The 12,749-nt window shown below is 50.2% G+C and overlaps 1 protein-coding gene across 1 annotated transcript; it reads left to right on the top strand.

Annotated features, from left to right (window-relative positions):
* The first annotated feature begins 3,056 nt into the window (after nucleotides 1-3,056).
* Nucleotides 3,057-4,781, top strand: LOC130736696 (uncharacterized). Its single transcript, XM_057588494.1, has one exon. The coding sequence runs from the start codon at nucleotides 3,057-3,059 to the stop codon at nucleotides 4,779-4,781; it is 1,725 nt and encodes a 574-aa protein (XP_057444477.1).
* Nucleotides 4,782-12,749: the final 7,968 nt, after the last annotated feature.

Below are 12,749 nucleotides of genomic sequence, written 5' to 3'. Positions count from 1 at the left end.
TTTTTTAATAAATTGAAAGACAGACTTTATCATACTCTGAGAGGGTAACGATAAATATATCTTTTTTTGTAAGTGGTTAATTAGTTGGTTAAATGGTATTAGTTTGTGATTGATTATAAGGATAAAGTGGTTAAAATAATTTGATGTTTGAAGAAAAAAGATACTCTTTTTGCTTCATCGAAAAACAAGAAAAATACACCCTAATACAAATTTAGTATTTTTCTATTGTAACATTACGAATTTTCAGAATTCTTAATTTTTTTTTCATATAGTTTCAAAATAATTGTTTTTGTAACAAGACAAATAACATTCTAGAATTCTTAATCTTTCGAAATAAAAAAATTATTAGTTATGAAATTCCTTAAAACATGATCATTTAGTTTAGATTTCTAGAATATAATAATTAATATTTATTTAAAAATAAAGGTTGATGTTTTAACATTAAAATTTATAAGGATCCCAAAATTACTCATCAAAATAAATGGTTAATATAAATGGTATTTCAGTGGTTAATATCACCTACGTTTATTTATTTATTTAGTGTTTAGTTAAATTAATTACACAGTAAATTAAAATTAATATTAATCATTGAAGTCCATAAGTCATGGTAAATTATTCTATATTTATAAAAAATTAATTAATATTAATACTAATATTTAACAATTAAAGGTAGGGTTTCTTTTTGGGTGGAAAAGGTAGGAGTTTAAACATTAAATCTGATATGAATACCAAAATAAATGTTGGATTAATCTTTCCAGCTTCATCAAATTTATATATTAGTTACATATTAGGTTAATAGAAATAATAGAATTACATAGGACATGATGAATTATTTTAATTTTCTATTATATATATTATTTATTATTAATATTAATTAAAGTTTGGGATTTTAACATTAAATATGATATGAATGCGACAATAAAATTTATACTAACCCTTGCGCTTCCACTTAAGTTTTTTGTTAACTGTTTAGTTAATATTCTTTACATTTCAAATAAAAATAAAATTTTAGTTACGAAATTTCAAAAGACATGATAAATTTTCTTGGGAATTATAGATACGGAATTTCACAAGGCATGGAAAATTATGATCAACTTTATACAATACATAAATAAATATTAATATTATTCTTTAGCATAATTAATTTTGGAATTTTAACATTAAATTTGATATGAATGCAACAATAAAACTTTTACTAACCCTTTCACTTACACTTAGATATTTTATTGGTGTTTAGTTAATATTATTTACACCCTAATTAAAAAATTTAATATCAGTTACGGAAATCCATAGGACATGCATGATAGTTTAATTAGGATTAGATAATATAATAAGTATTATTATTATTATTATTAATCTTTAAAATGTTAATATCATTTACAAAATTATTTTGGATTTCAAAAATATATAAATATTAAACTAAGGATAAGATGTGTATTGTAATTATGATTTTATTAAACGGTTGAATCAAATTATTCTAATGAGAATTTTACCATGAATTTCTTTGCACAAAATTTGTTAATTAATATATTTAATAATTCTTTTACTGCAAAACAAAATGTGTTACAACAAAAGGAGTTGTAACATTCTTGCTTCATGTAGTTAATTATGGGAAAATTAAATTAATAAATAAAAAAACCAAATATATTTATCCGATTATACTAATTATTGTCTTATTGTTTTTTTTTCTTTTTAAAAAAGTAAAGAAAAGATAATGAGATTAGATATTGTTCCGGGAACCCTGGCCAAGGACGGACAGGGCACCCGGGACGGCCACTGACCCCACAAGAGCGTCCCTGTCGAGGGACGGTATAGGGAGCCTGGGAACCCCCTACTTATGGGCCCTACCGCCTAGGGTAAGGACAAGACCCAGGGCCCACCGAATAGGGGTTGACCTAGGCCAACCACCCTAGGGGTTAGGTTGGCTGGCACAGATCCGTAGGGGCCCCCAAACCGTTGGATCACTGTTCCTCTGCAGGTACCGCAGGTAATCCAACGACGGGTTGTACCCTGCTTACGAGCCATGCATGACGTTACATGGCTCCAACCCTAAATCCACCTCCCCTATATAAGGGGAGCACCTCTTCTATTGAAAGGTAACGTATTCTCTCCATACTCACTATCCTCACGATTTCCCTCACTGACTTTAGCATCGGAATGCCTTGCAGGAGCCCCTCCCGGGACTTAACCAGCTCAGGAGTCCTTCAGCACGTCTAGATCCTCCCTCTCCTACCCCTCGTCAACGGGTAGCTTGATCACTCCCTGATCAGTTGGCGCCGTCTGTGGGGATCTGGTAAAACTCTTCCAAACACCGCGTGTCGTCACCTCAAGTCACCCGCTAGCAAACTATGGTGGAAACACGTCAAACTTCGCGCCGTCCTATACCAACTCCTGAAGGCCATGTGGAGACCATCAACGATTCAACAGATCGCAGAACTCCTCCTCCTCAACCCCAGCACCCGCCTCCACCAACTCCTCAACCTCAACCCCGTCACTCGCCACAGCTCGCGGGCATTACCCCGCATGCGGCCCACGAGGCTCTCTGCCGCTTGGAAGCACGCATCCAGGCTATGGAAGAAGACAACGGGGCAGGAAGGGAGCAAGCCCACAACATCAGGATCCGAGATGCCCAGGAGGAGATTCGCATGCTCCGAGCACATCTACGACAGCTTGAAGAGCAGGAGACTCGCTCGCGCCCTCAACCCGCGTTTTCCCAGGAGGGGGAGATGAGCGGGGGCCCAAACCGGACCCCCTACTACCAGGAGGAGCGCCGCCGAGCACCCGCGGCAGAGAGGGTGGCTAGCCATACACCACGGAGACACCACTCTCCCCGGCGAAGCCCTTCCAGGCGAAGGAGCCCTTCCCCGACTCGGGATAGGACTCACAACTGACCCAGGTCCAACAACGCGCTTGTCGCCTATCCAGCGCCGATTGGAGGTCCTCTATCCCCTGAAGTTATGGCTTTTCCTTTCCCCTAGGGGTGGGAACGACCCAAAGTGAAACTCTACGAGGGAGACACCGACCCGCAGGAGCACGTGAACTTCTTCGTAGGTGCGATGCAGTATGCCGGGGCCAGCGACCCCTTGTACTGCCGGTGCTTCCCCATGAGCCTCGGAAAAGGACCCATGAACTGGTTTCAGAACTTACCGAGCAACTCCCTGCACGACTGGAACAGGGTTGTGTCCTGCTTTTTATCCCAGTACTCCTCGGTCCGCAGTATACCTAAGACCGCGCAAACCTTGGCTTTTGTTAAGCAGAAAGAGAAGGAGTCTCTGAAGGCTTTTCTCAATCGGTTCAACAAAGAGGCTGGTGACATCACCGGGCTCCTCCCCGACACCAGGTTGGTCTTGGCTACCGCAGCTCTCGCTCCAGGTCCTTTCCTAACCTCGCTGGTTGGCAAACCGGCCAACACTCTAGAGGAATTTCTAGCCCGGGCAGAGAAATTCATAAACATGGAAGACGCTGCGGCCCTAAGAGCCGCGAGTCAGACACTCGCGATCAAAGGACCGCAGAAGATGAAAGAGCATAAAGATCAGCCTTCGACCCGGGAGTCCCGACGGAAGGGTCAGGACGAACGGAAGCCGAAGCGGAAGAAGTATGATAGTTATACCCCACTGAACTCCTCCCTCTCGCGTATCCTGAGAGAGAAGGCCTCCACCGACCTCAGGGACCGCCCCCCTCCACTTCTGACGAGAGGGGACAAGCTGGATTCTAAGAGATTCTGTGAATTCCACGACAGCCCGGGCCACAACACGGACGAGTGCCTGAACCTCAAGGACAAGGTGGAGGAACTGATCAGAGCAGGCAGGTTGTCCAGGTATGTAGCTATGTCGTCGGGTGCCCTCCCGCGCCCGCGCTCGCCACCCCCGAGGCGAACACCAACCCCTCCAAGGCACCGTGCCCGAACTCCTCCCAAGCGCCGATCGGCTGATCGTCAGGACAGGAGACCACCACGTCGCCGGAGCCCCGAGCGCCGCGGACGAAGCCGAGAACGTAGAAGAAGCCCCGACCGACACGACCGGGATGAAGTTCGAAGACATCATGGGAGCAACCTAGTCAGCGTTGGTTCAATAGCCGGAGGATGGGCCGCAGGCGGGCCCACTAATAATAGCCGGAAAAGGTGTACCTGCGTCATCATGTCCGCTGCCGGAAGGCCCCGCCCAGGGTCCCTCCACCCCCCAAGGCAGAAGGTGGCCATCACCTTCACGGAAGACGATTACAGCGAGGACACCGGCGAGGAAGATGATCCCATCGTCATTGAAGCCCTGATTGGCAATGGTAAGATTCGAAGGACGCTCATTGATACAGGTAGTTCCGCTGACATTATGTTTTATGACGCTTATAAAAGCTTAGGGCTATCGGTGAAGGACCTGCTTCCCTACGACCATGATTTGATCGGGTTCACGGGGGACAGAGTCCTACCCTTTGGATATTTTGATACTTGCCTTTCCCTGGGAGATCATAGGATTTGTAGGACAATAAAAGCTCGCTTTCTAGTGGTTGAATGTCCAACGGCGCACAACGCCATCCTTGGCAGGCCAAGCCTCAACACCTTCAGAGCGATCATATCCACCCACCACCTGATGCTTAAGTACCCCTGGGCGGGAAGGGCAGTACCAGTACGCGTCAATCTCGAAATGGCAAGGAGCTGCTACAACTCCAGCTGCAGGCTGGCTAGAGAAGAAAGAAAGAGAAAGAAGTCCAAAGCCCACGACCAGCACGACAACTTCCACGTTCAGCACACCAGTTTCATGACCGACCTCGACCCCCGAGTGGACTAGTCCAGGGACGATCAGGGCCTCAAACTCGACGGGGAGTCCCGCCCTATCCAGGTCGGTCCCCTTCCGGAGAATACCACCAACATAGCTCGTGGCCTCCCCCGAGATCTCTCCAAACGGATGGAAAAGTTACTGCTTTCCAATGGGAAGCTGTTTGCTTGGTCATCGGCAGATATGCCCGGCATCGACCCCGCATTCTGCAGCCACAAGCTGTCCGTCGACCGGAAGTTTAAACCAGTTGCTCAGAAGAAAAGGCAAATGAGCGCCGAGAAGCAACAAGTTATCCAGCAGCAGACCACAGAGTTGCTTCAGGCCGGGATCATTCAGGAGGTCAAGTACACCACGTGGCTCTCCAATGTGGTCTTGGTCAAGAAAGCAAATGGGAAGTGGCGCATGTGCGTCGACTACACCGATCTCAACAAGGCATGCCCTAAGGACCCTTTCCCCCTACCGAGCATTGATGCACTTGTAGACAACTCCTCGAGGTACGAATACCTCTCTCTCATGGATGCCTATTCAGGCTACAACCAAATCCCCATGCATAGGGACGACGAGGAGAAAACTGCTTTCATCACTGATCGGGGCACTTACTGTTACACTATGCTGCCTTTCGGCCTCAAGAACGCAGTGGCAACCTACCAAAGGATGATGACCCGGATCTTCGGGGACTTGATGGGAAAATCGATAGAAGTCTATATAGATGATATCATAGTCAAGACCCCGAAGGGGGGAGATCACGCAGCCGACCTGGCGGTCGTCTTCGAGCAGTTAAAGAAGCACAACATGCGCCTCAACCTCGACAAGTGTACTTTTGGCGTTCGAAGCGGGAAATTTCTTGGATATATGCTGACCAACCGTGGAATCGAGTTGAACCCCGACAAATTTCAAGCGATCATGAATATGAAGAGCCCACGTACCGTCAAAGAAGTCCAGCAGCTAGCTGGTCGCATGGCCGCGATCGGCCGCTTTTTGCCAAAGGCCGCTCTCCGGGCACTACCTCTTTACACACTTCTAAAGAAGGGAGCAACTTTTGAATGGTCGGAGGAGGCCGACACGGCATTCACCCAGCTGAAGGAGATCCTTTCATCCCCCCTATTCTGACCAGCTCTAGACCAGGGGAGACGCCGTACCTATACTTGGCAGTACGGGAAAAGGCAGTAAGTTCCGTTCTGATCAGAGAAGAGGAGGGAGTCCAACTACCTGTCTATTTTGTCAGCCGTTCATTGAAGGGTGCGGAGGTATAAGATGCTGGAGAAAGTAGCGCTGACCTTACTGACCACGGCTCGGCGGCTGCGGAGGTTCTTTCAGGCTCACCGCATTGTCGTACGCACCGATCAGCCGGTCCGACAGGTCCTCCAGAAACCTGACCTGGCCGGCCGAATGGTTAGCTGGTCCATCGAGCTCTCCGAGCATGACATCCGTTATGAACCCAGGAGAGCCATTAAAGCACAGGTCCTTGCCGACTTTTTAGTCGAGCTCACAGATGAAGAAGAGCCCCCTGCCGAGACTACATGGGTGGTCAACGTAGATGGCTCGAGTAACAAGGAAGGTGGTGGGGCTGGAATCGTCTTGCAAAGCAGCATCAGGATGGTGGTCGAGCAGTCCCTCCGCTTTAACTTCCCAACCACAAACAACCAGGCCGAGTATGAGGCCTGCATCGCGGGACTGGTCACAGCACGAGACCTGGGAGCAAAGGAGATCCTTGTCTGCTGCGACTCACTTTTGGTCGTCTCACAGGCAAATGGGGAAGCTCAAGCTAAGGATCCCATCCTGGAACAATACTTGACCCATTTGAAGCGACTGGCTTCCACCTTCACCAAAGTAGAATTCCGCCACGTCCCCAGAGCCCAGAATGATCGCGCTGACACTCTGGCCAAACTGGCTAGCACCGGAAAACCTGGCCTGAATGGAACGGTCATTCAAGGGACCCTAGCCCTCCCTTATGTCGCTGACCCCAATCGTCCATTGGGACAAGTGATGATGCCGGTCAGTATGGAGGAAGACTGGAGGTCCCCGATCCTCAAGTACCTCAGATCTGGATGGTTGCCAAAAGACAAGGCCGAAGCCAAGAAGTTGGTAAGGAGCGCCTCCTGGTACACCATAGTTAACGACGACCTCTTCAAGCGGGGATTCTCCACCCCCCTTCTCAAGTGCTTGCCCAAGGACAGAGCGGCTTATGTCTTAGCGGAAATCCACGAAGGCAGCTGTAGCCACCATCCGGGTGGACGCTCCCTCGCCCGAAAGTACTCCGAGCCGGTTACTACTGGCCAACCCTGGAGAAAGATGCTGCGGATCATGTTAAGCAGTGTCACTCGTGCCAGAGGCACGCTGACCTGCACAACGCTCCCCCTGCACGTCTTTCATCTCTGGTCAGTCCCTGGCCTTTCCACCAGTGGGGCATGGATTTATTGGGCCCGTTCGACACTGCCCCCGGTCAGCTCAAGTACTTGGTTGTAGTAGTGGATTACTACACCAAATGGATTGAGGCCGAGCCGCTAGCGACAATTACCTCAGCTCGAGTACAACGCTTCTTCTACAAGAACGTCATCAGTAGGTTCGGAGTCCCCAGGGTCCTGGTCACAGACAACGGGCCCCAGTTTACCTCTAAAGGGTTTAGGGATCTCTTGGACGGGCTACACATGAAGCAGTGGTTTACCTCCGTCGAGCACCCCAGACAAACGGGCAGGCAGAGTCAGCCAACAGGGTCATCCTCTAAGGCCTCCGAAAAAAGGCTGGGGAGGGCCAAAGGCGACTGGACCGAGCAACTCGACCACGTCCTGTGGGCATACCGCACTACTCCGCACTCGACTACGGGGGAGAGCCCGTACCGCCTCACCTTTGGCACAGAAGCAGTGACTCCGGCCGAAATAGGGGAACCGAGCGCTCCAACGGCTGGATTCGACCCCGACCAGAACGACCAACTCATAGAGGAGGACCTTGATCTCCTGGCTGAAAGAAGAGCGGTCGCCAACTACAAAGAGCTGATCGCAAAGCAACATGCGGCTGTTCGCTACAACAAGAAAGTAGTTCTCCGCTCCTTTGCCACGGGGGACTTGGTCCTCCGGAATGCCAGCATCGGAGCACGATCGACCGAACGCGGAAAGCTAGCGGCCAACTGGGAAGGCCCTTATAGGGTGACCGAAGCAACCGACACGGGAGCGTACAAGCTGGAAACTCTAGCAGGAAAAGAGATCCCCCGTACCTGGAATGCAACCAATCTGAGAAGATACTACAGCTAGGGCACTACCGACCCGGCACCCACTATCTATCTTTACGTTTTCCTTTAACTTAGTCTTTTTTAATCAAGGGTACACACCCATCTTGTCCAAGTTTGTACACGGCTAGAACCGCGAACTCTAAGCGCAGAAATGAAGTTGTTTTTTATTTTGAATTCGAGTTATTTGAACCGACGAGACACGCGATCGTATTGACAAGCGGCTAAGGAATTAAGACCCATAGGGCATTAAGACCCATAGGGCACCAAGACCCGCCGGGCACGAAATTATTAAAGACCCTCCGGGCATTAAGACCCATAGGGCATTAAGACCCATAGGGCACCAAGACCCGCCGGGCACGTAATAATTAAAGACCCATAGGGCACCAAGACCCACCGGGCACGAAATAATTAAGGTCCCTCCGTTCGGGTAAACCGAGTAAAGAAATAAGAACGCGACACTAAATTAAAAACAACAAGTTCTTACAAGCACAGGACGAAAAATAGGAACAACAAGTCTTTACAAACACGAAGCGATAGTTGAAAACAACAAGTTTACACAAACACTGGAAAATGACTAAATAAGTTCAAACTATAATTAAAAGCAGAATCTCAAGGGGCTTGCTCGTCCGGGAAAGTTGGAGTAAACCTCTCCTGATCGTCCAGCGTGCCAATCTTTCCACCCAGTACAACCTTTCTATAATGAAGAGGACCCACGTCCAGTCCCGGATGGACCACCTCAAGCTGGGCCAAAGCATTGTCGAAGGAGGCCTTGTGTATCTCCTTAAGATTCGACCTCAACTTTTTTCTCTCAGCCCCCAGATCGGCAACCTTCTTCTTGAGCTCAGCGTTCCGCGCTTTCAGGTCCTCCATCTCCTTGAGTTCTCCCTCACGAGCAGCCTTCTCGTCTTTCAGTTCCTGCTTAGCTTTCTCTGCCCGGGCACGCAGCCAGTCATTATCCTTCTCGCTCAGCTCCAACTTTTCCACAAACTGCCTGGCCTTGGCCGTCACATCATGCACTTCCCCTTTGTAGTTTCACCTTGGCAGCAGTCAGCTCTTGAACCTCCTTCTTGGAACCGGCCAGCTCCTTCTCCACCTTAGCGGTCTTACTCTCGGCTTCACTCGCCCGCTCCTTGGCCTCTTCCACGTCGAGCATTACCCCCTGTTGCACATGACGAATGACGGAGGCAGTCTGAAGCACTGATTTCAGGGCATAGTTCATGAGGTTGAAAGGTTCCTTCTGGCCCAAGAACGACTGGTCTAGCTCGTTGTACACCAACGCGTCGACCTGGTCGTTATGCTCTGGAGTGTCCACTGCCTCGCGACTCCACATAGAAATCAACCTCGGCGGGGGAACTTGAGCGATTGGAGTCGCCCGTTCAGGGGGGCGACTCCCTCCGCCCGATGAGTGACGCCTCTTCTTACTCTGGCGCTCTGAGCGGCCTTCATCCCTCTCAGGGGAACCCTCTTGCTGACGGTTGGGGCTCACCCGGCCACCCTGGGGCCCCAACCCCTTGTCAGTCGTTTCTTCTTCATGGGCCGAAGCATTCTGACCGTCCCCAAAGGAATTGGTCCCGGTTACCTATTGCCCCTGGTCGGCGAGCTCTTCTTCCTCACCTCGAGGAATCCCGCTCTCATGTTCCCCCTCGCTGTCGGTCTCATTCTCGTCAACTGGCAACTGACACACCTTACCTTGGACATAATAATAATAACAATTTACCTCTCGCGCGCAATAGGCACGCGTTCTTCCGAACACTAAAGTTCAAAGCTCGTATCAACGCAACGGCCGGATACAAAACTCTTTGGGTGGATTTCCCCTCACTTCCTTCCGTATTGCGGCCACCAAGAGATTCTTGAATGCCAAGTCTACCTCCGACAAGGCCCCGGCCTCAAAACCGAAGGCACTAAGCTTCACGTCATAGTGCTTAGCATTCCAAGTCAGCGGGAACCGGGAACGACTGGCTCCGCTCGGGGCTCTCTGAAACCACCAGTAAGGAGGCTGAGTGGTAGGCGCCACCCGAAAGAATTGGTCTTTGAAATCCCGGTAAGACTCAGCGAACGGGTGGAAAATCTGGAGATCCTTTCCCGACCTCAGAGTTACAATCCCATACCCACCATGTCCTTGAGTATGGGCCACCTCGAACAGATGAAAAAACAGGGGGATCGACGGTTTCTGACCAAACAGGACGCAAACGACCTCGTAAGCGCGCACGAAGCCCTTAGCGCCGGGATGAAGTTGCGATGGCACGACCGCCATATGACGAAGGACATCACACTGAAAATCCGTGAAAGGCATCCTCACCTTCACTTTCTTCATGGTGTAAATGTGCATATACACCCCGAACGACGGAGTATGCGGCAACCGCTCCAACTTGCTCGGCGAGTACGCCATGTGACTAGGGCCGACTTGAGTCTGCAAAATAAAGCGCTGACTCCAGAAGTAACCCTCAACTTCGTTGGCGTACTCCGACTGGAGACCAAGGATGGTGCGGCACCATTTATCATACGCAGCCGCATCCCCCTCCAGATGAGGGAATTTATCCCGATCGATCTTCTTGCTCTTGGGCGCCTCTGCCCGGGGCCTAGAGGCAAAAGCCTCCCTCGGGGCCTCACCCACAGCCTTGCCCTTCTTCTTCTTAGTGGGCCTCACCATGACGACACCTGCACAAGGGAGAACGCCGTATCAACACCTAGCTTGTTTGAATTGGCTCAAAGAAGGACCCACCCGGGGTCCATCTTTGCCCTAGGCAGGACAGCGCAACCGTGCGGCGGCGAAGACTCTCTAAAAGAATCTTCCCCGCCCAAAGGGGGGCGACAAGGGGAGTGGAAACTCTCCCTGGGCAAGCCACCCGTTTTACTTGAAAAGAAAAAATAAAAAACTTAAAAGGAAAAGCGAGAGAGACAAGGACTTACGAGGAAAGACAGAAAGAGCTATCGGACGACCACCGCGTGAGAAGGATGACCACCGTGAAACGCCGGCAACTGGCGGAAGAAAGGGGGAGAGTTTTCTGAGGATTCAGGGGCGCGAAGGTGCAAATGAATCCTCCCCCCTCTCTTTTATAGAAAACTAGGGGGAAGACGTGACGTTTCGTCAACCCTGGTTTTCCTAATCATGACGCTTGGGGAAACCCAGGGGAATCATCCAATCAGCCCCTGCCACGTCAGAAGGGAGCAGCGACGGCGAAACGACGCACGCTTCCAAAATCACGTGGGAGAGAGGTCACAAAGCGACGCTACTCGCCTGGAAGCGACACGTACCCCCTCAAACACAAGGTTCATTAAATACACTGGGCCCTAGAGTCTCGCACCGTTCCCCATCCCCATGTCTTTTCAGCTATTCAAATTCAAACCGCGGGACCGTTACCCTCCCGGAGCGACCTGCTCGGTAAGAAACCCGGTCGCCCGAACACTGGACCACCACGGTCGGGATCGCCTCTGCTCGGTCGTTGCGGCAGATACAACCACGGGAAGGCGAGCGTTGACCACCGGCCACCGCATTTAATGCCCTCTTCGTTTCCCTAAAGAAACTCTTGGGAAAAGATTAATGGGCGTTACCTTCCAGGAACGTTTCGGATATAAATAACAGCAGCTCCACCTTTGCATACTACACACTCCCCACAAACTAAAATGACCCCCACAGAAGCTTGCCTGAAGGCACTCAGGGCTGAGGCTCTTGACTGCAACCTGTACTACTCTTACCAGACGCAGGCCACCACCTCCGATAGGATCAGATCCCTAGTCAGCAGACTTCTGGCAGAGAGGTCCGATCCCCAACTGAAGGTGGGATTGCTAACCTTCTTGGAGCTGGCGGAAGAAATGTGGGAATTACACCGGCGCCGCTCGGAGATCAGCATGCTAATTTGGGGACTGGAAGTATCCGCCACGGAACGCGAGGGGGAAGAAAACGGGGCGGCTGAGGAAATCAAAGCCGAGCTGGCCCCCTCCTAGCCGCGAGAAGGGATCTCGACAGAGATCTAGGAGCCGCTCACCTCTGCTACAACGCCATGCGAGTAACCCCCCCCCCTTCTAAGAATACTAAATGTAACGGCCTAACGGCCCCCCACGCTTAATGAATAAAGACTTAAATCTTTGATCCTTAAGTTACTATTCTGAGAACCTCCGTAACGCCACGAGCATAGGACATGTTAACCCTTGCCCCGCTAGAACAGCGGACCAGAGCTAGGGGCTACTGTTCCGGGAACCCTGGCCAAGGACGGACAGGGCACCCGGGACGGCCACTGACCCCACAAGAGCGTCCCTGTCGAGGGACGGTTTAGGGAGCCTGGGAACCCCCTGCTTATGGGCCTTACCGCCTAGGGTAAGGACAAGACCCAGGGCCCACCGAATAGGGGTTAACCTAGGCCAACCACCCCCTAGGGTGGTTGGCTGGCACAGATCCGAAGGGGCCCCCAAACCGTTGGATCACTGTTCCTCTGCAGGTACCGTAGGTAATCCAACGGCGGGCTGTACCCTGCTTACGAGCCATGCATGACGTTACATGGCTCCAACCCTAATTCCACCTCTCCTATATAAGGGGAGCACCTCTTCTATTGAAAGGTAACGTATTCTCTCCATACTCACTATCCTCACGATTTCCCTCACTGACTTTAGCATCGGAGTGCCTTGCAGGAGCCCCTCCCGGGACTTAACCAGCTCAGGAGTCCTTCAGCACGTCCAGATCCTCCCTCTCCTACCCCTCGTCAACGGGTAGCTTGATCACTCCCTGATCAGATATAATAAAAGAGTCTTGGGAACAT

Source organism: Lotus japonicus, chromosome 1 (genome assembly GCF_012489685.1).
Source record: "Lotus japonicus ecotype B-129 chromosome 1, LjGifu_v1.2".
NCBI lineage: Eukaryota > Viridiplantae > Streptophyta > Magnoliopsida > Fabales > Fabaceae > Lotus > Lotus japonicus.
This window is presented reverse-complemented; position numbering and strand designations above follow the sequence as displayed.